Here is a 24,800-nt window from a genome sequence, read left to right on the forward strand (position 1 = left end):
TGGTGATGTCTGGACGTTGGTGCTCGGACAGTTCAGTTCGGGCTTGAGCACTCCCTTGATATCACACCTTGAGCAGCATACTGATTTGGATTTTGGATGACGATTATTTGGCTGTTTATTTTGGACGACGATTCTTTGGATTACGCTTTGGATCCTCGCCTTGATCTGTTGTCTGCAGGTTCTCTTGTCACCTGCGACTCGAGTGTCTCCTGCCTCGACTTGCGGCTTGAGTACATCAATAAGGTACTCGTAGGTGCTCCTGTCACCTGCGACTTGAGCCAGTCCTGCCTTTCCCTGACGAGGATGAATTCCCAGGGAATTGTTGCCGTCGCTTTCGTCTTCAATCAGCTGCTATGGTTTTTGGGAGCTTGCTAGCTCGTGAGATGGCCTGTAGGGAGGCTGACGCCAGGTAAGACAGAGTGTCTCTGATTTTCGTTTGGGATCGCTTTCCCTTTATGGTAATACTCTGGCGTTCAGGACCTGCCCTGATAGCTGTTATGGTGAGTGGATCACGGCCCTAGTTTTGTCTCTCCTCTGATACATCCACTGAAGTGAGAAGAACTATACATCATTTGTATTATTTAATCTTATATATATATATACTATATATATATATATATTGTCATATTTGCATCGAGACTATATAACGTCATTCAGTAGGTCTATTATAGACAAGGTTTTGTGTGCTTAGTTTTGTGTTGATAGGTAGGATTTATAATGGTTTTCCTGTTTTATTTACTCTGTCTTCCTTCTTTCTTGGAATTAGTATTAGGGTAATTTTTGGCCTGGCCAGCTAAATTGTTGGATCCAATCAAGTTTATTATCAATAACGGTTATTTCTCCTGTCTTTGTTAGGACTTAGCTTCTTAGTTTTAGGGAATCCAGTGTGTTTCTAAGGACTGGTATTTGTCCTTCCTGGTTATCAAGTTATGTTATTTGTCATCCGACAAGGTTGATCTAAATTGTGTTATTTAAGTATTAAATATTGTTAAGTTTTCTTGAGTGTTTGTTTCCACTGACCTTTAGCACTGAGTTACATTTATTACTGACAACAATTATTATAATAAGAACTTTTATAACAACCCCAAGGGTTGTAACAATTCCCAAGGGTTGTAACAAGGGTAAACTAATTAATATTGGGTGATACGAATTAACGAATTTCAAAAATGCACCGCAATCACAATTACGCCTGAAAAGGGTGAAGGTGTCGTCAACGTATCTTTGATAAAATAAAATAAAGGGCGGAGGAAAGAGGGCACTCATCTAAAAGCGCTCTTCCAGCGAGCACATAAAGATATTGGAAAAGGTAGGACCTAAAGGAGACGCCATGGCCATACCCTCCAATTGTCTATGTTGGTATTTGTTAAAAATAAAGACGGTGTCCAGCACCGCCATTTCTAAAAGAGATTTAAAGGTAGAACGGTTAAAATTATGAAAACACGATTCAGGTTGGGGAAATAACTTGTGTAAAATTATGGTACAGGAGAGGCAATCTAACAAACTTAAAAACATGGGGTTTTTCATTCCTAAATTTTGTGAGACTCGCGCTACAGTTTTCAAGTTTTCATTGTATTTTCTCCAAGAGAGAAGAATTTTTGCTGTTCCTTGGGTGGGATTTTTGTTTACTAATGTGTGTCTGTGTGTGTGTGTGTGTGCAGACTGACAGACTGACTAACTGATAGATAGGTTGATCATTTTCAAAAAGAAACGATCGGAGTAAATGCTATGAGCTGATATAAATGTTAGTGTTGAAACATTTCGATGTTTTTCTTTGTCCCTTACCCTGTGATGCGGGTAACAGCAATGATGGGAGTGACCTTGCTTTAATTCTTGTTTAATTTCTTGGTGACGGTAGAGGGAACAGCTCAGATTTCCAATTCCTCTCCTATGCTGTCCGTTTAAAACGACCACTACTGCTTTTGTAAAGGTGACTCCATCTTTGTTTAATTTCCTCATTCTTAAGGAAGCAGCCATTACGAACATTTTTACCTCTTTTGTGTGTGTGTATGTGATTCGATGAATAACGGCAGAAAGCGCAGTATTTTGGCAATTTGTTTGAATGGCAGCAGTGCTACTACAGTAAGGCACGAGACCTACGCGTTTAATCGAAATGCGGACGTGCAAATGTTTTTCTGCCAATCATCTGCCTAGTCTGTAAACGACTGAGAAGTCAGCAGCCTGACCTGGGATATAAACAAGATCGGGAGGTACCCTATGACGTCACAATCCAGGAATGCGCTGGTAGCGACAAATTTCGTGCCCCCCGTCAGTTGACCTCCCTTCTCTTGGGACCAGTGTTCTGTCACTCCTCTATGCAACCTTCGTCGTTATAAGAACTGTATATCAAATATTTTGACCGGATATCAACGTTTCTCCTTCTACAAGCAATTTTACTTTTGTAACAGACCCAGATACACTAACACTGGGAATACGAGATGGTTGTCATCCTCCTCATCTGACTCTGTCAGCTTCTGTCCGTCTTTTGGCTGTTAAAAAAAATGCCACAGGGATAATACGAGTATAAACAAATCCGGTTTCGGATATATTTCTCAGGCATTTTCGAAGGACTCATATAGTATATAACGGTGGAAATTCACAATGCTTGTGCTGGAGAGGCTGTACAAATGAACAAACAGGTCGCTCAGACTCCAAAGAGTCACACCTGACGTGTTTGAGGGGCTGGAGTCGTCGTACTCATTTGTGGATGACGTCACGCACTACTTTTGGAGCCGCATCTCAACTGGTTTCCTTAAGATATTGATATCTTATCCATAAATTTCAAACAGCTGGGAATTTTCGGCTCCCAACGGCCTGTAGACTTGTTTGCATTGTCTATCTAGCATGTTGTGAATTTCTACCATTAAGTTTCGTCCGTTAGGAAATGACTTGAAAAAAAAAAAAAAGTAGAAAAAGGCCAAGAATTCCAATTAGCCTTTGTGTTCGTTGTGATCAATTGAAATGCATACTCGTATATTCATTAGTTTTCATTTTGTATATGTCTGTATTTATAGCAAAAGAGATTCGGCAGGAGTGAAAGCAATATATGTATGTATTGTATGTATTGGTATGTATGTATGTATGTATGTATGTATGTATGATGTATGTCATGTATGTATGTGTATGTAGTATGTATATGATGTATGTATGTATACATAGATAGATAGATATATATATATATATAGATATATATATATATATATATTATATATATATATATATAGATATATAGATATCTAGATATATAGATATATAGATATCTAGATATAGATAAATATAGATACTAAGATATAATATATAGATCTATAGATAATATAGATATAATTATATGATGTGATCAGCCTGACACACTTTCCATATTCCGTCAATGCACAATTTGTTCTTTTTTATTGCAGGTCTGCCTATACATCGCAGCCGTGAAGGTAACAAGTGGATAACTATGAGAGTTAACAAGGCACGAAACTACATTTTGCTCCTCCTTCATTACTTTCTGACCCAAACAGAAGCGCAAATCCAATCATTTTCTTGGAAAAAGACAGGTAAGTCTCTCTCTCTCTCTCTCTCTCTCTCTCTCTCTCTCTCTCTCTCTCTCTCTCTCTCTCTCTCTCTCTCGCCAACCCCCTTTAACTCATCATGTACCAAAGAACAAATGATTGCATTTATTTCGATTCGTGGCTGGAAGTGAACCCAGGATTCTATCATTATCTCGTTTATTGAGTCGCATGCGTTTATGTAAAGAAAACTACTCGTTCCAGCTGCCTGTACAAGCCACGGTGGAGGTTCACAGGCTCTGATTGCAGTTTTTAACTAATTTCAGGCTTACCATAACTGAGGTCAGGGAAAATGGCGCTCGAATGTCATAAATGTGAACATATTGTGATCGAAGCGCGACGATTCATTCTCCACTAACATTTGAGCACCTCACCCACTCCCTCCTGAGGGTGACACAGAGGTGACGTCACTGTATTGCTAAACTATTTTCTGAGACAATCATCGAGAGGAAATCTTTTTGAATACAGCTCTGCCCAGGAATTTCAAAGTCTACTGATAGTAAACCAAATTTTCATTATGACATCTAATACGCAATTTTACCCTGAAACATTATCCAATATTTTGTCATAAATGGTTGTATTTACGTATAGCCACATTTCATATAAATTGTTTATGATTACTTGATATTTATGGAAAATTTCAGGTTATCATTTTTGAGTACTTTATTGAATCATTCTCGCAGCCATTGTGATTTAGTCGACCACTGGAATTGCTAAACGAGTTCGGCTCAAGAATAAGAACCTTTTGCCAGTTGTGTGATGATGAACGAACTCTGCTTTTCAGGTCCAGGGAAGCGCATCACGACAACCGGTGCTGTCCTGTTCACATTTCATCATTACCCGGTTGTGCTCTGTTCCGTGAGATGCTCCGACGTTCCCGAATGCCTCTCCTTTAATTATGGAGGTGAGATACCAGAGGTGGCGTGCCTACTTTTTAGATTATTATACAGAAAATGCAAGGCGACATTTCTCTTACGTCTCTCGGTGTCATATTTATGACGTTGCACGAAAACTTCATGATCGTAAGAAGGGTTGGATACAAAATGAGAGTGTAAGGTTTTTATTGAGGGGGAAAATGTTGTGATGGTGGGTGTTTATGGGTGGGACTGGAAAGAAATCAGTGATGTATTTCTCAAGAGAATGCATATGTGCTTTGCTTTGTTTGGAGAGCAGGAAAGGATAGTTTTAATGGGTAACTACAAAAATGGCAGTAGGTGACAGAGAGATAAACAGAATTGTTCTTCCTGGAAAAAATGTATTTGGGACTTATCTTGATTTATGGCAATTAAACGTTTCTAGGGAGAAATATAAAAATGTTGAGGAAACCGTATATCAAATTTTGTATTTGAGCAAATGAGATGAAAACCCAAGTTGCTGGATGTATTGATAGGATGTGGAGTTACTGATAGACAGCAAACTCCATACCGGGGTAATTCTGGTGGTCCTTTTAGCTGAGATTTGTGGCCGAAATAAGTGCTTCACCAAAGAAGGCTTAGAAAATAAAATGACAGCGACGATTGGTCAGCCATGGGAAATCGATTTTCGAAGTGATTTGGATTTTTTTGAATATCTGAAATGGCCACAAGACTAAACATATTTGAACTTCCATCCATCATCAGTAACTCCACTTCCTACCTTCACATCCAGTAACCTGGTTTTTCATCTCATTTGCACAATTACAAAATCTGGTAAACGCTTTTCCTCAACATTTTCATATTAAAACTACCCTTCCCTGTTTTCGAAACAAAGCAAGGCACATATGTATCCTCAATCTTCTTCCAATCCCCCCCATACAGGCTCACCATCACAACATTTCCTCCTCAATAAAAATCTTTCGCTGTCAGTTTGTTTCCAGTCCATACGTATTCACACTAACTACCACAACTTCTTCCTTCACCATGCCCTGCATAACCATTGCTTTCGTACCTTTTCACATCTGTTCCAGAATCTCCCCGATACCCCTCGCTCTATACTTTACACCGCTCTGCTCCTTTTACTTACTCCAAAAACAATCAGCCATTTCCCTACCATTCATGCCCACATGGGGAAAATCTAACTTCCATTCCATTAACAGGTCATCTGCCGATTCTTTCTCCCCACCTGCACCACAGCCATGTATGGTCAGAACCCCAACGTTCATTAACCTGTTACTTTTCTTGTGATCATTAACTCTAGACATGGGTGCGGGTCACAGACCCCTTAAGGCCTTTGCGTTTCCTGGCATTCTAAAGAAATGGAACTTTATTGTCATTTGCTTCATGTGAAAGGGTTTATTTGTCACTCTGGGATAATTTACTTATGAATTATTTGAGTTTATGACAATATTTTCTTCGTTTTCTTCTGATCCTAATACACGTATGGCTGCTATTAATTACTGCAAAATCTTGAAATGTCTCCAGTCCTTTTTCCAGTCTGGAAGGAGGGATAACTAAATCTCTACAATACTGTCAAATTCATTCAATCCTTAGCTGACAGCTATTTCAACCAAGTATCTATGGTCTTCTTCGTGGGTGCTCTAGGTTCAATCTGAACTGCATTTTAATACATGGGATAGTATAGCCAAACAATTATATAAAATAAACACGAATAGAAATTTAACCCTGAAAGAATTACATCACACACACACCTCATTCCTCAGCAGAATTATTAAGATATTTCTCAGGCCATTTGCCTCTCCATGAATGTCCTGGCTCTAAAGAGCTCTCCACAAATCACCAGCCAGCCACCCTGCATCCAGCACAGCTGGTCCCAACCTCCTTGGAATAAATGGGACCAGCTTAGAGGGCAAGTTATACTTCATTAGTTTCGGAAACAACTGCTCATGATTACTTGTATGTTAGTCATCCCACATTTTCGAGTAAAATTCAGTCAAATAGTTGGTCCTTGCTGCAGAAGGAGGATAGAGAGCCTTCCAGTATGAACTGTGTTAGTCATTAGTGCACTTGTGTTGTCAGGGAACACTGTCGCCCTTGCGGCGATCCGGGGAATCTAAAATCAGCTGACTTTGCTATATTAGTTTGGAGGAGGCGTGGAAGCTTCTCAGTGAGAGCTGTGCGGGATGCAGGGTGGCTGGTGAATTTTGGAGGTCTTCTATATGTCACCCATATAAACATATACGTTTCTTTAGACTTATCGCTATTAATGGTCATGCAATGAAATTATTGTAAGGAAACAGCTAGCGAGGTGTAACAATAATTTGCAACTCGGCCACAGAATAAAACTTCAATTTCATCGTGTCTCTTTTAGCTTCTCTCTGGAAAATAATTCTTAGAACAATACCTAATCAAGAGATCAGTCTTACAATGATGTCCCTTCGTTAGTTAACATTTGAATGTCATATTAATACAAAAACCTCATCATTTGAAGTTCTTATTAAAGAAAGTCAAAGATATATGCCACTGGTTATATGTAGAATCGGACTTTTTTTCCATAGACCCTTGAGGGATTGATAGATGGAAATTGAAACCTTTCCTCTCTGAACACATTGCACCTCAGAGGTACAATAAGTCTTCACTTTCCAGGTCCCTCTGATACGTGTGAATTGCTCAACACGACGCCCATTACGTCAGGACTTTCATCTGTGTCAGAACAGAGTGGCTGGGACATTTTTACTTACACAGTGCCAAAAAAGGTTAGCATTATTTTTTCCCCTTATCTTGTCAGAATTCATTTTCAGTTTGTAAACCCTTTGTATGGATCATGAATTCAAAGAATACTCAAAATGTTTTATAATGGTGAGTACAGTAGCCGAATTCTTTGGAGTTGTTGCAACCAAAACATATGTAATTATAACTTCAATTGATCAGGAGCTGAAAAGCAATGTCGTTTTGGTTTAAGAAGGATGTTGATATTGGCCTCGAAAAAAGTAAGCTGTTTAATTTCCAGCGAAGACAAATGATATTTTTTCTATAATACTCCCAGGTAAACTCGAAATGAGGAATATTCTGCTACCTGTACAGTCCTCCTTATAAGGGATGAAGAGGCAGGTGGCCAAATGAGTCATCCAATATGAACATTGTTGTAAATCCTAGGCCGACTTGGTTGTTGTTTCATGAAGAGCGCGGGAAGCTTTCAACAAAAGAAAATACTTAAGGTTCAGTGATTAGTATTGATCAGAATAAGATATTTGGTCTAGAAAATTCCTGCATCATGGACTTGCATATTTTTGAAGTTGAATAGCAAATCAGTGGCCTTAGCAGTAATCAAAATAACATGAACCTGATATTCAGTGCGAACAAATGACTGGCGAATTTTTGAGTTGTATAAGGAAAATAGTCAGGAAATTTCTCAGTCATCAGTTGGCAAGAAACCTCTTGAGGGGAATTCCCAAGTGACCAGGTCCAGCCACTGAATAGAGGGGAAATTTCACGTAGCTGATACCTTATTCTTTAGGAGGGCGGCTGACTCTCTGCATAAAATGTCCTCTTAAAAAAAAAAAACTACTACTAAGTAGCCGCTTAAGAAGCAAGACCGTGCCTGCATTATCTGGCTTAATCTTCAGTCGTACACACACTCAACTGTATAATGAATCATTCAGCAGGACAAATAAAAAATGAAAGCTAATAATTTGGCTGACGACATATGATCTTTTGTTATATTATGTGGACAGTGGTTTGCAGTTGTTTAGAAAATAATTAATGATTTATTATCTATTTGCTTCAGTTGTTGTCTTAAAGATTTTTTAAAATGTCTTTTATACCTTGTTCATTAGGTATTTAGGTATGCATTACATATTATATACTATAAACCAAAATGAATAAATATAAAAGAAGTAAACTATGACTTGAACCACATACGCAAATGATTTCTTTCCATATAAAGTTAAGCGTTTTTATAGCCACCTAAAACTGGCCAAAAAGAATCTGGTAATTTTTAGAAGTTTGCAGAATTATTTGCTTCTCAGAACAGAGAGTTCTTCCAGGTAACTTAATCACAATGTTTAAAGCCATCCTATGAGTAATCTTCAACATAACCCAGAGGGCATAATTGAACATAATCTATTTGTTATCTCAGTGTCCCCAAGGTGGTGTTCCGGTAACTTATGACATTCCCCGAAACCAACTAGGACCAACTGTCGAGGGATACACCTGTAGTGCAAATGCCTGGATTCTGCAACAGCATCAGATGGGAAAGACAAGTACTATTTATGTTTCATTTTAATGCAGGAGGAAAGAAAGAGGCCTTTCTGATGATTCTTGCATTCAACAAACATTGCTTCAGTAAAGAATTGTTGCATTACTATAGACAGTTGTTATTAGGAACGAATGCTTCAAACACTGCACTTTGTGTAACTTCATCTTAAGCTGATTCCTGATACCAACAGCCCACCGCTTGTCACTATAAACCTGAGGTCATCTAAAGCAGTGGTTCTTCAACTGGATGACATCAGCAAATTCAATGGGAGGCGCAAGCCCTAGGGAAAAATTAGAAATTCTCCAATTATATTCGCTATTCTCTTCACAAGAGTGAGAAACTAATATTTAAAAGTTTATGAGAAAAATGCAAACGTCTCGCCTTAGGACGTTTGTTTCCTAAAGTCTACTACTCTAGGTAGACTCGCTGGGCTTGCCATGTTTTGTAATTATGTACCCACCTCCCTATCTCTTCTCTTTCTCTTTCTTTTCTCATTTACCTTTAAATCTGGGAGTGAATTTTACTCATACCAGGTGCAAGGGGGGACCAACTCTTAGAGGGGCCGTGGTGATAAACAGTTTAAGAACCACTGATCTGAAGAAAGCAGGACTTTCCTCTTCTGAAATCAGCATAATCTAATTTGCCGTATACACCTTTGTAGATTTATGTAACTGCACATAAATGCAATATAGGATATACAAAAGCAAAGTAATCAGCTGATTCCATTTCATGATGTAAAACATTTTCTAACTTTGAAATGCATATTTTACAGTTCATCAATAAACCTATTTATCTTTAGGCTGTCATATGGTTTTGCATGAGGGGAAGGACGCCGGGCAGAACGATGCTCCTAACTACAAAGCAGTCTCCAATCCTTTCCACGAAGCTTTCCGAAACTGCTTCAGCAATGGTTGCTCGGCTGTAGCCTGCAATGGAGCCATGAGTGAGTAAGCCTCGGCGAACCTTTTTAATTGTCAGAATGGTTGATCATTTTTTCTTCATCTCCGTTTTACCCTTCAATAACATATCTTAAAATAGAAATAGAGGGTTATTTCCTAATTCATTCTTTTTTATTTAGTGAATACTCTCTGTGAAGGATCATTTTGTACCTTGAATCAATGCACGCAATGTTTACCCATTATTTGCAGCATTTTAAATTGCTTCATATTTTCCTGAATATTGCCTCCATTCTTATTCTTCTCCCTCAGATTTGTGTTGGCTGAAAATAAAAACAGTAGAAGAAACGGGACAGATTTTGGTGAGCAACAGCGACAGAAATTACTGGAAAACTGTCTGTCAGTAAAAGCCACAGCAGACTTCCCTGGTTGAGGAGGCAGTTAACTTGCAATACCATTCTGTTGCTTTACAGTTAGAATTTCTTCGAAGTGAGGAGCAATTTACTGATCATATACACGTAAATTAATACTGAGAATTAATTAATTAGTATATCTGTACACTGCAAAACTCCAGTAATATAACGTTGATGACTAGCTTATTCGATTATTCTTGATACATTCTCTGTGGAGTATTATGAATTGATCTTGTGCGCTGCGATATGTATGAAAGTGAAACGTGCACAGGACACCCAGCCAGCACTACAACTTCAAATCACTTCGAAGTACTAAACATTGCCTGTGGAACATCGCTTCTTTTACTTGCCGCTTTTCACTCTTCATCTGTTCTGTGTAAAGGTATACTATAAGTATATAATTGTATTTCTGACAATATTTAACTGAGGCATTTACACGTGTCAGGTTTTGTGTTCTAAATTTTGATTCCGAAAATCAATAGATAGTTGTAATATGAGCAGTCATAAAGTAGGTGCGAGTATCAAAAGTGGTTATGGTATTTAATCATTTTGTCTCCTTTCTTCCTTTCTTCCTATACCTTCTTTACTTCCATTTTCATCTCTCTAGAGGAGACCTGCGGATGAGAGTACAGAACCTGCAGTTACTAATAACTATCACTACTTCCTTGATAAACAATTAGAAAGAGTTCAACCGTGCAAGTGAATAGGAAATTTTTCATAAATAAAATTGTAAATAATTGCACTTAATCCACGATAATTGTACAAGTAAAAGTCTGCTTCACACCCTTGAGTAGCCACAATGCTCAACATGACATCGATAGAAATGCTTTTTCGATTTACTTGGATTTAGCAATTCAGCAAATAAACCCATGCAAGTCAGAGCATAAGTATTTTACCAGAAATTATTTCTAAAAAAAAAAAAAAAAAAAAAAAAAAAAAATCTATAAAAATCAAAGCAAACATTATTGTAAGAAGTTTTCAAACAATGATCTTGAAAAATAACTATGAAATTAGAGCAAGCATCCAATTTTTATCTATTTATGTCAGAATACTGAGAAAGAACACTCAAAAGATGAAATCCCCATTATAATCTCTGGTGAGGTTACTTTTGGAGTTTGGGGTCTCCGCTGCACTGTCCGATGACCGCCTGTTTAGGGACTACCTGTCTGTCTGTTTGTTAGCAGAATCACATATTCATTCAGTCACCGTGGAAACCTTTACACTTATTAGCGCTGGTGAGAAATTAGTCCAGTACAATGTCTGTCAGCAGGACTACAGAAAACTGAGTGAATCAGCTTAGATGACTCGGTAAATCCTTTCTTCGGTTACGTACTTGTGATGAATGTTTTTTGGGGAAAAACTAGTCCAAAGTGACTCAAATATTAGGTAATAGGTTTTAGACTGTTTAAACATTTGCGGCACCTTTTTTCATGTTGATTATTTCAATTATTCTATAAAGCTTATCTTGAATTTTACCTTCAAAGATCAAAGGTCAGGGTCACAGAGCTGGTTATATTCTAAAGGTCATTGATGATTTCATGAGCCAATTACATGCTTCGCCATGTGGACTTTTGAAAATCAACAAAATCTGAAGAGAGATAAAAACTGCGGTACAGCTCAACCTGAACATTCAATAATTTAACAACTAACAGTAAATCTGTATCACTTCTACCCTAACTAAACTAATCAGTGCTACTTATCACAGATTGTTCAATTCTGAAGTCTAGAAAAATAGCCAAGGCAGCGCTCTTAATAATGGACCCGATTAGTAAATATGTCTGACAAACCGAATGATTACTTGTACGTTTTGTGCTACTAGCAGATTGTCTTGTATCACTGGTGTACCTAAGATTGAGCTAAAATAAGCAGATTGCAAGTTTCTATGACAAATGTAATTAAAGACTTGTACTCTAGTGTTTCCTTTTTCATTTTTCCTTGCCTAATAGTAAATTTGGAATGGTTATCCAAAGGCCATTTATTTTATATTGCAATTTCTCAGTATCATGAATGAGTCTTTTGTAGTAGCAGGTAAATTAATTACAAGTTGCCCGAACTTCATTTATTTTCCTTAGCACTTTGGTAGTTCATTATACCATTTACAAAAGGCGAATGATGCCAGGGGTAAAAGTACCTATGTGTAACTTATACTTGCATGCTTTACTACATAGTTTTCAGGAATTTTCTAATTGGATGACAAGAACCGCAAGCTCTTTCTGCTGACTGAGAGTGACCTGATTCACCTGAGAGCATCTGGCCAAACGCCAAAGGTACCGATTGGCTGGTGCTAAGTCCTGGGAGTCCTGCTCCTGAAGGGCTATCCCATGGGAATGCTTTGCTGTTGACCTGATGGTGGATGGAAGAAAGGTCTCCTGGATCATGTGTGGCAATGATTTCCATGAAAAAATGGCAAGGGCCTCCTTGCCGAGTGTTATGTATAAAGTGACTGCAATTGTCAACTGACTCTAGCTGCTGGCAGTAAGCGTGTGCTAATGATGACAACATTTGATAATGTTATTATTTTAACGAAGGAGTCCTAATATTTCTGAATAAAGAGAATTTCAATTATTTTCATTGTAGCAGAATATATTTCACTTTTTCAACTGCTTGAGCTGCCACGGATGAGTTATGTGGTGAAGTTTCCCTGCACCTTCCTAAACAAATATCGGAGTTATAGCAGCCGAGTCCCTAGCCTTCTTCTTTCTGGCAGGTTGACGAAATCTAACGATGTTGACTTAGGATGAGCTTCAAAAAGTTATGAATATCTTATGCCGTGAAAACATTTCTGCTTCTCAGTCAGGGCGCTGCTTTGTCCGTTAACTATGGGATTTCCTTACATTTCAGTTTTCTGTCAAAGAAAATTATTGTGCCGCGTTTGTCTGTCCATCCGTCCTCAGCCACAACCCTTAAAACTCTTAGCCGCGGACCATGAAACTCTTCCTCGGTACGGTGGTGGCCTATGATGTTTGTACCTATAATTCTGCGAGAAATACGATTATGGCTCAATACAACTATTAACAAAATTAAAAACTACTGAGGCTAGAGGGCTGCAAATTGGTATGTTGATCATCCACCCTCCAATCGTCAAACATACCAAATTGCAGCCCTCTAGCCTCAGTAGTGTTTATCTTATTTAAGGTAAAATTCTACTCACTGCTCTGCCAGCGTGGAATCAGAGGTATTTGTTTCTGGTGATTAGAAATTCATTTCTCGATATAATGTGGTTCGGATCCCACAATATGCTGTAGGTCCCGTTGCTAGGTAACTAGTTGATTCCTAGCCACGTAAAAATTATCTGAGCCTTCGGACCAGCCCTAGGAAAGCTGTTAGTCAGCTCAGTGGTCTGGTTAAAGTTAGCCTTAATCATACTTCTGGCAGCGCTATAGGTACCAACATCATAGGACACCACAGGACCCTGGCTGAGTTTCATGGGTTGCGGCTAAGAGTTTTATGGGCAGTGGCTGAGGCCACCGGCGGACAGGAAGCTCGATGACGCCGAAGAAAGTTCGGCGCAATTTTGACTTGTTTATTTTTGTCATGTCAGCATATTTGGTGCGGTCTCATAACTCGGTGTCAAGATTTTACGCCAAATTCATATCAACTTTCGGAACGAGTAACATCAAACTCCCTCGTCGCTTTTGCTTGTGTGGTGAAACTATGAGCATTCGACGTATTTTTAAAATTTTTTTTAAACCTCGAGTTATGAAAGGAAAAGACAAAGAACACTGACTGCCCAGAATGCAAGTGAAAAATTAGTTTCTCCCTCAAATGCCAAGAGATACTGCCACAAGAGGACGATATGAGAGGGTTTTGATATTTCTGCGCTTTGGTATTTCATGGCAGTCTTCTGAACCGTTTGCAATCATAATTAAGGAACGTCGTTTGGATAGATCGCTTTGATTAAGGAGGCTCTGGCATTCTTTTGGATGGTCCTTCAGTCTGAGTAACTGGTTGCGATAAAGCTCCTTCCTGACTGCCAGGGAACCGGAGTCATTTAAGCAAGTTGCTTTTGAAGACGAAGAAACAAGTAACAAATGCGTCGAATTTCTTCGGCGCAAGTGATTTTTCTGCACAGTATAATGCAGAATGAAACTCAGCCACGGCACATGAAGTTTTCAGCCACGGCCCAGTGATGGCATGCGCTGTTGGCCCCTACAGTGTTACCAGAAGCACAATCATGACTAACTTTAATCTTAAATAAAATAAAAACTACTGAGGCCACAGGGCTGCAAAGAGAGAGAGAGAGAGAGAGAGAGAGAGAGAGAGAGAGAGTTTCTAATTTATTGTACTGATGTTCCTCTTTTGCCAAACGAAGTGAAGTTCTCATTTTCCCATTCCTTACCCTCCGTTGCTTTACCTCGAACTTCTTCTGACGAGCAGGAAGTTAAGTGTAATCAACACAGGTTTTCATTCATATTAATTCCCACATCACTCCGGTAAGAGAAGCCTCAGGAGTCACCTTTAGTTTTCTGTAAAGAAAGCTATTGTGTTGGCTCTGTCTATCCGCCCACGCTTTTTCTGTCCTCACTTTTTCTATCCGCCCTCAGATCTTAAAAATTACTGCAAACTGGTATGTTGATTATCCACCCTCCAGTCATCAGACATAACAAATTGCAGCCTTCTAGCCTCAGTAATTTTTTTTATATTTTATTTAAGGTTAAAGTTAGTCATACGCGTGCTTCTGGCAACGATATAGGCCAGGCCAGACCGTGGTTAAAGATTCATGGGCCGCGGCTCACACAGCATTATACACTGTACAGAAAACTCCATTACGCCGAAGACACTTCGGCGCGTTTTTTACGTGTTGTCTATTGACACATTTCATTTTTTTTTATGACGCTAGCGAATTTGTATAATTTCCAGTGTATGGAAATCATACAGCTGTTTCTTTATTTATTTATATTTTTTTTTTATTCCTGTTGAGGGATTTTTCCTTTTCTAGGTTTGTTAATAGTTCGTTTCAGCTAGGGATTACTCAATTTAGCGTCATGGTTCCAATGGTGTTTTTCCGGTGATGTAAACAACTTTATCATTCTGGTTCTTGTCCCATAAAAATAAGAGACGAAGGAACCAGAAGTATTATTGGGGACCTTTTTCGACGCAAAGATGTTAGTAAAGGAAACCGAAAAAAATTCTAAGATATCTGACAGCAATTGACCAGCAAAGTTTTGCAGGAATGAACAAGTGGTTGGAATATAGAAATTGATATAAAGGAACTTGTGTTTTGCTGCTCACAAAGACAAGAATATCCAATATCAAGAATAAATGGAAGAGAATAAGGGCCGTATTTTTTAACTACCACCAGCAACGAAGAAGCTCTTCGTCACTGAAAAGGTACTATTGTGCCGCGAAGCGATTCTTAGTGCCGAACGCGAAGGTGATTGAAGTGTGAAAATTATTGGAAACGAAGAGGCGGTCTTGACCAGAGTCAAAGTATACAGGGTCTGCTCACGAGGCGGTACTAAACCTATCCCCGCCCCTTGTGAAACGTCATCAGTTACAAAAGGACCATATCTTTATGAAACTATATTTAATGACTAGGAAAAAAAAAAAAAAAAAGAGGTTCACAGCTCAAGGTATTAACTTCTATAGCCGTTGCTCCCTAACATTTAAATTAAATAGCATTTCCACGCTATTACACCGTGCTTATACGTTATCCTGCTGCTGGCATAACTTCCACAGCGAAATCCGATTTTGAGTCCAGTTTTTTAAAAACAATCCGTATCCTCCAGCCTTACTCTTTAAATATGTGAATAACTTTCTAAATGATAAATTTCAGCCACGTCAACCTGTATCGAACGTACCTAGATTACTAATGTATGCATCTATGCCTTTCATTCAGTCCAACACATTTAAGTTGCAAGTACAAAAAGTGATTCAGAATACTTTTCCGGCTGTGAATCTCAAGTTAATAGCTAAAAATCGTAAAACTCTCGGTTCTTTGTTCTCTCACAAAGATAAACTTTCGGCTTTGATGCGATGATTTGTGGTTTATTGCTTTACTTGCCCCAAATGTAAGACCGGGAAATATTTGGGAACCACCGAAAGATTGTTGAAAGTCAGTATCGATTCTCAGATCTCGGAGTCAGTTACTGTACGGGATGTACTTTGAAAAGAAAACAATTCTCTAACATACGAGAACATTCCAATAAGTGTAAAACATCATTTCATATTGTTATCCAAGCACCCAATGACTATTCTCTCTCTGTTTTGGAATCGTTGACAATTAAACAGCTTGTGCGCCCATTAAATAGTCAGACCTCCTCCACAGTTTGGTTTATAGCATAGTGGACGTCCTCCTTTCCAAGCGAGGCTGGGAGAGAGCGTCACTCACTGGTTTAAGCATTCTTCACTTTTTGTTTTATTTTCTTATCATTTTTTAGAATATTCAAGTTTTATGCTATTTCATTTGTATTGTTTTAACACCGAGTCTTGTTTTAATTTGTATATTTTGTATATTATACAGCCCTACAGATATGGCTCAAAGTGTCGAAAATTTGGCTTTTCTCCATCCTATTTATATTGAATCTACGGCGTTCCAGATGCCCCAACCTTCCTTTATATATATTATATAATTAATTAATAGTATAATATATATATTAATATAAATTATATATATATATATTAATATATATCATATATATATATATATTATATATGTAAGTGTTTACATAATAAAAATATGGAATGTTAGTCCATATATATAAAAGATTGCTTGCAGGAATGTGATCAGACTAGAGACGCTAAAGATGACGTATACAATAAGTATGTAGGCTAAGATAACATGCCGTCACCTGTAGTCATTCAATTGTTTATAAACATTAGTCCAAGCTCCTTGCTTGAGACAACTACCGCCTACGTGATCTGTAGCGTGTCTCATTTGATTGTGTGTTCGTATGAAACTATGTCATTGTATGTATGTTCATATGTTCGAACTACTGTCTGTTCCTTCATAACTTGTAACAGAGATGGTAGACAGAGGAGAACAGAGTTAGCTATCGTCATTAGAAGACCTGTACCTCTTTACCTAAGCTTTATCATGTAGAGGAATAGGATTAGCCATCATCATTGGCAGAAGCGATCAAGCTATCGTTATTAGAAGACTTGTACAATCATATCTGATCTTCACCATGTAAAACTTCAGAAGAATATATAATTTTTTATACTTAGTGTTTTCTACAAGAACCTCACCGAACCATGAGTTTAACACATCGTCGTAAAGATAATACCGACTTCGTAAGTGATCTACAAAACCCAGACACTCCATTGAAGATGGAAGTGCAATACCAACCGACTTAGCGTATAGATTATCGCTAGTCTAACATTACCTCATAGGGCGCCTTATCATACAAGGCACAAGCCCTAATATTGGTGGCCAGCGGACCAGAAGAACTCTACAACGTCCTACGAAGAAAAAACAGAATAATAAATCATGAAGTCAACGACGACGAAAGCAGCAGATTCTTCAAGCAACCTAGTATCATCATTAGTGAGCGACTTCAGAAAACAACAAGATTCGTCAAGCAACTTAGTATCATCGTTAGTGAATAACTTCAAGAAACAAAACCGACGTGTCCTTTTCCTACGGCAACGGAAGCTTCGTCTCTCATTAGAATCATTCAAGAAAACATCGTTAGTGAGCGTTTCCGGCACTGCAAGAAACAAACCGAACGCGTCTGCAGCATCGGATTTTCAAGGGCTCGAATCATCGAAACAACGCGCACGGGGGAAACTGAAGCCAAACCAGGTCATCCGCTAAATAGAGAAGGAGGACCAAGGCCGTGTGTCGTTATCGGAACACCGTGACTTCCCACAAAAGCAAGCTAAGTACAATTTTTATTCATTTGGAGTAACTTTGAGTGTTTCCTTTGCAGGTCGAATTTCGTTATTCCTGTGGCTGAAGTTACGAGACATTCTTAATCTTACTTTTTTACAGAAATTATCTACATCATTGAGATTTCGCTACTGCGAGTTTTTATCTTTGAGTGTCTGTTTCCAGAAGTTCTACTGAAATATCATAATCATATACTATGTTAATTTTATCATGGGTGATTATTAATCCCTTACGTAACAAATCATATTAAACAGTGAATATGCGTTTACGCAGTGGACGTCTGTATTTATACAGATGCATGGATAGGGTCGTTAAGCACCGTAGTGATTAGAAAACACACAAAAACAAGTGGAACACCCGTACAAATCTAGATAAATTAGAGGTAACACTATTTCGGGTCATGACAATAAATGCTCCTTTGCAAAGTCCCGATCGCAGTTTTAGCCTTGAGTTTTTGAGTTATATAAAATATCGAACCTCAATGACTCAACTTAACTTTAAAAATACGGCTGGATTGCAAGGAATAACATGTCTGTAAAAACTTTCATCAGGCTAAATGCGCGTGACCAGGATCCCTCACTATTTCAAATTTTAGCAAAGAATGAAGTACAAACAGTTAATATTGAATACAGTAGAGATAACTTGTCTTATTAGTAATCGCTCAGTTCCTAATAGTTCGTCATTCATTGCTTTATACGTAACCAGCAACATAATGCTAAAAACACACAATACGTTGCCGATGGTAATAAAGAGAAGGATCCTAATTATTACAAAAAGAAATAGAAACAGTAGCCTTTCAGAATCAAACAAGCAAACTCGGTGACTGTGTCACCTAGTCAAGCGGTCAAGGTCAATCAAAACTGCCGAAGTTTTCAAAGCAAAGCAAATTCCACACAATAAGCGACTCTAGCAGAGTGGGGAAAAGCGATACCGATATCTTTTTGAATTAAAAAGGATTTTTCCTATGAAACACACGACCGTATAAAGTAATCAGAGCAGGTTTTCGTTTTTTTTTTTAAATACATAAGTTATTATAAGTAGTGGTGGATAAAGCCCGACTGTACGCGCCGTAAAAATTAGAATATCTTGTTTATTCCTTTACTACATGTAATATCCTGTATTTACGGACTCACCGTCTGTTGTTCGAACTTCCCTAATGAGAAGTCCGGATAAGCGAGCGCTTACAGATACCTCTATAGTTATAAAAAACATGATCTGTATGTAGTGTAATTGTAAGATCCATCTAGGGGTATACAAAATATTATCTTACATCCTGCAAAATAAGGCGTGTTTATCAAAGGGAAATCCTATAAACCTTCAAACATATTAAAATCCGTTTGAACAAAAATGAGACAGTTAATCAAATAATAACTTATATAAAGGAACTATACATTTGTCTCATAAATCGTAACATTGTTCAAATGACCCAACAGAATTCTCCCACAACCGCAGTCGCACTTTGCACGCAAAATCTCGAGAAGCATGCACCCTCGAATGTCTTAGTGCGTGTAAAAAGACTTTGCTGGGAAATGAAATTTTAATCCTTCCCGACACTCTGAAATATAACGATTTCCGCGAACAAAGCCCTAAAAGTATACATATCGTGGATACGGAAGTTATAAATATCGCATTTTTTATTGTTGCTAATTTTTAATCACGCCCAACCAGTCGTGGATGAATCTCTCTGATAATCTATCTAAAGTAATATCCGTAAAGTCATTCAAGCAGAGGTGATTCAGCAGAATTTTTTTTTATCTTCTACCTGAATACCAGGAAGTTTCTCCACTAGCGAGTGATCTCTGGGAGAAAAACGGATGTCATTGAAAACAAAACACGGTCTAAGGAGGCAAACATAAAGCTATTTACGTACCTTCGTATTAGATTCTCAATGAAATTTTAAAATAGAGATAAATGACGAAGTTGAAAAATGTTAGTAATAGGAGCCATTAGGAAATCAAATAAGCCCATATAATTTTTTCCCTCAAACGTCATGCCATAAAAGATCGGACTTGGCGTATCTGCGCAGATTACTGTCGCTTAAACAAGGAAACGACTTCCGATAGTTTCCAGTGCGATGTACCGACGACATCTTATCTCTGTTAGGTTAGAATAAATTTTTTTTTCACCAACTTGGACTTACTTAAATGCTTTTACCAGATACCATTACCTAAGTGATTGTACCTCATACACCGTTTTCAGCACACTCAGGGGACATTATCAATTTTTACGTATGCCTTCCGGCTTACGTTGCACCCCAAATTACAATATAGTGTTTGGAGACTTTTAGGGGATAACCTACATGCCTATATGGATGATCTTGTAATCTTTTCTAATACCTTAGAAGTACATTCACATAAAGTAGAGCTAGTGCTACAGAGACAAAGACAAATAATCTCAGAGTAAAATATCTAAATGTGAGTTTTTTAAAACCGAACATGTTTATCTAGGTTTTATGTGTCTAGTCAAGGTCTTAAAGTAGTCCGTGGTAAGGTGTCGGCTATTCATAACTTCCGGTACCTATTAACGTAAAAGGGGGATACAGCACTTTTGCGCTGTAGTGGGTATTACAATCGTATGCAAATATGTAACTCTCAATCATGACAGCTCCTTTAACAGATCTTACGAAGAAGAGCGTAGATTGATTATGGTCTAAAAAGCATCAACAGGCGTTCGATATCTTAAAAGCGGAATAATGCAGCTTACCTAACTTAAAAATCCCTGATTTAAATAAGGAATTTTTTTTTTATTGCAACAGACGCCTCAGACCAAGGGGTAAGAGGGATACTACTTCAGCAATATGATAAACAGTTCTTTCCTATAGCTTTTTATTCATGTAAACTAAGCCCTCTGAAAGTAAATATGCAGTAATAGGCAAGGAAGGGCTAGGTATCTTTAACTCACCAGTACATTTTAAGTTCATAATCTATGGCTAATCTGATAAAGTCCTTACTGAACATGAGTCCTTTACCGAGTTTTTCAAAGGCTTTAATCACAGTCCAAAAGGAAATCGGTGACAAATGATCATTCAGGTTATTGGAGCCAAGATAAGATATCTACCTGGGAAAGCAACTATCATAGCTGACGCATTATCCCGCAATCCCGCACCATACAGCAAAGAACCATTAATTAGACTAAAACAGATATAGAAACATCAGTACCTATCGTTAAAACCGTATCGAAACAAGAAAATTCCTTAACCCAAGAGATCGCGAGCATTGAATATCTGGGTTGGAGCGCAGAACTGTTACAAACTGAACAAAGCAAGAGTCAACAGACATAACCCAAACAATAAACACTTCGAAACGGAAACAGGGTCAGTGGCTAAGCAAAAACAATAAACACTTTTGAGCAGAAACCCTAAAGCAAAAGTACATTTAAAGTATGTGGTATCCAGAATTAATGTAATCAAATTGTTAAATTTATATGTAGGTCTGTGACGAGGAAACCCGAAGAACACAGCAGATGACTAACGACAGGTAGTAATAATAATCTCTTTCATACCAATCGTCATAAACTGGTTGCATTCCGTCATCCAGGGTTCCCTCCCTTTTTTCACAAGAAAGTCCAAATCACTATTTTACTGTGCCTACAATGCTTACAGATATAAAAAGCACATAACTAATTGTAACACGTGTCATGAAAACAAGGGATACACTAAGACACCTGTCAGTTTAAGGGCCTATCCTGTGCCAAATCAATCCTTGAAAGAATATACTTAGAATTATTAACAGAATTACGAGTCTGACAGAGGGAATAAACACTTCTTAGTGTTAATAGTTTTTCCTTGACACGTTATATAGAATTAATAGCACTAAAAACAAAACACCGCAATTGAGTGCGTTAGGAATATTTATGAGTGATAAATCAGTAAACATGGAATTCAACACATGATAATCTGACTCGGGTGGTGTAAATCAATAATAATCTCCTTAACACGTGTGAATTCCTTTCCATTAAGAAAACCAATAATATATTTTATCACCCAGTCAATCGTTTGGTAGAATAACGGATAATTAAATAGGAAGTGTCAATGTCTTACGAGTTACAACTCGTGATGTTGGATCCGAACTGGATTATAGCGGTTCTCGCGGTTTTAAATACCTTTATCATTTATATCTTGTATCTATAGAATTGATGCCGCAAGTAGCCTTATACGGTACGCCGCTAGAGCACTCTTCCACATATTCAAGCCAACTATTAATTTATCAAATATATATATATATAAATAAATAAATATATAAGATAAATATGGATACAAGTGGAGTCAATATAATACACACCGTAAGAAGTCGGAAGGGTTACAAATTATAATAAAAGGAATCAGATAAAATCAATAAGCAAAAACGTAACCATAGATAATTAAATATCCAAATATATATGCGTAAAGATTTGAACTCTAACTTAACGCTTTAGTAATGACAAATAAGCTAAAAGTTCAAACACATATCAAAACCTACTGACATATTGTCTGTCCCGGTGATTTATATTCGTAGTCAATGAAAAAATAATAATAATAATAATAATAATAATAATAATAATAAATAAATAAATAAATAAAATAAAATAAAAGAGATTTTAAAGTCAGGAAGTCTAGAAGTGAAAATGTTATCTATGAAATAATCCTTTATGATCTATACAGGGTTAATAATATATATAGAATTTGTATGGAAACCTTTTTTCATTAGTTTGAATAAGGAATATTTAATTTAACATAATTACAATTATGCAGATTTCCAGCATGAAACTAATATATTGTTCAATTTTGGTACTGTTTTTTTTTCAGACATTCTTCTCATGTGGGTCGAGTATTAAAAAACAAAAAATTTATCCTAAAGTCGTATCTCTTACAGCAAGTAACGTAACTCTTAGCTGGCTGAGAGCAATCTCCTGCCAAGTGACGACGTCATCATTGCCGTATCAGCATTTGTTCCTTTAAACCTCAATAATCTGCTTACACAGGCTTCATCTGTGTGTCGTCTCTGCTTGCAAAACAGATTGACTGGAGAAAGGAATGCTTAGCCCGAACTTCTCATGGGCAAGGCAGACATTAGGTACAGGTGTCTATCGGTATGCGCAATGCAACTTGCAATCATTTTAAAATTAATAAACAAAATAAGGAAATAGAATTTCTATAACATCAAAATGAATTAATTTTTTCTGAACCTCATAGACATTTAGAAGTATCACGATATGGATATGGATTATTTACTTGCAACATTAGCTTATTACAATCCAGGTAAATCACATTCATGGGAAAATGTCACATTTTCTTGAAAAACCCAAAGTTTATTTAGAAAAGTTAGTTACATAGTGGGTTTTTCGTTTTTTTTACGTTGCACCTCCTACCTATTAATAAAGTTTTTAAAATTAACCTCAGAGGATGCGCACGAGAAAATTGAATATGAAACTTTTGTTAGGGCACATAGGATCAGATTTTATCACAACTTAATTTCAGTTAGCATAGAGAAATACAGAATCATGATTAATATTCTCTTTGACTCTTATGTTGCCTGGCAATCTTACAAATAGCTCAGTTTTCCACTTCTTTGTCTAGTAACTTACTACCAGTAATATCGAATTTTCTTTGAGATTCGTAATGATATCTATTTATTTTTTATAATTATGGATATTTTTACAAGTCATCATAGACCTGGATAGGTTCACTCATTGTTAATGCCATGGATAAAAAAGTTTGTACAGCGAATTCATGTGGGTTAAGTCTGGTCTAAATGGCTCTCTCCCCTCCCCTGTATTTGGATGTCGTCTGAATTTACTTTGCCCTTGTGACAAGTATAATTTCACTTGCAGGCTGATTAATGGAAACCCGGTTACAGTATCCTGCAGTACGAGAGTTTCACAACGCAACTTCAAAAAAATCGTTCGTCGTAGCGGACGACTACAGTCAAGTAACAACCGCCTACAATGTGAAAGGAATTTCATGGACTTCTTCGACCGACACCGTATCTCGGTCGTTAATCTCGTTTTGATGCGGAACGCTCCAGCGGCTGTCGGAATTCGACTACAAAAGGGACATACTTCCGAAAATTACGACCCGAAGGATATTCAACTCTACTTTGCTGGCGAAGGACTCGTGCTGGGGATGTTTTTTTTTATCATCGCGAACGTAATCGTGTAGCTTAGGATGCAGAGAATAAGTATGAGCGCAAAATGGAACGTTGGACCGCCAGGCAAATTTTCCCCTTGTTTTAAACCATTGAAAAAGGCCGTTTCAGTGGCTATAGGTGGTTGTCTGGAACTGTGTAATGGACGAAAAGTGGTTCGAAAGCTAGTTAAATGTGAAGTAGTATAACCTCGGTCATGTATCCTATATATATAAATGATCATAAATAACAGAATCGAAATATATTTTTTGCGTGTACGCACTAGGAATCTATATATAAATGATCATAAATAACAGAATCGAAATATATTTTTTGCGTGTACGCACTAGGAATCTATATATAATTGATCATAAATAACAGAGTCGAAATATATCTTTGCGTACGCAATAGGAATCTATTTAAAGTGCACATATATTAATCATAATATATGAATCCATATACATATGTATAAACAAATCAGGTAGCCTCTAATCAATATGTTACCTTTTATCTTACCAATATCTGCAGTTATTTATGAGTTAGTATATGAATTACTAATCAGATATATAACATTTAGCATAAAAATCAACGAATCAATCAGCATAACCATTAATAATTTTATCAATTCATATATGAAATTTTTTATCAGTTAAAATATGATTTTTATCATGTTAATCTTCATTCTATGCGATTATCAGAGTACATTAGTATATTTTCGTAGCATATGTATCTTAATGAGATGAAGTGAAAAACTGTATCATTATATATCCGTGATCACTATTATTTACCAATATCATTGTTTTATATTTTATTACTTGAATCAATTCATGTACACAATGAATTTTTATTTACTTATATATATATATATATTCACATAG

At 37.2% G+C, this 24,800-nt stretch overlaps 1 protein-coding gene across 1 annotated transcript; it reads left to right on the forward strand.

Annotated features, from left to right (window-relative positions):
• Positions 1-3,396: 3,396 nt before the first annotated feature.
• Positions 3,397-10,930, forward strand: LOC135222281 (uncharacterized). Its single transcript, XM_064260389.1, has 6 exons — positions 3,397-3,536; positions 4,333-4,452; positions 7,070-7,179; positions 8,562-8,685; positions 9,481-9,624; positions 9,890-10,930. Exons 1-6 carry the CDS (start codon positions 3,437-3,439, stop codon positions 9,982-9,984), a joined length of 693 nt encoding a protein of 230 aa, XP_064116459.1. The 5' UTR covers positions 3,397-3,436; the 3' UTR covers positions 9,985-10,930.
• Positions 10,931-24,800: the final 13,870 nt, after the last annotated feature.

Source organism: Macrobrachium nipponense, chromosome 3 (genome assembly GCF_015104395.2).
Source record: "Macrobrachium nipponense isolate FS-2020 chromosome 3, ASM1510439v2, whole genome shotgun sequence".
In the NCBI taxonomy this organism is placed as follows: Eukaryota; Metazoa; Arthropoda; class Malacostraca; order Decapoda; family Palaemonidae; genus Macrobrachium; species Macrobrachium nipponense.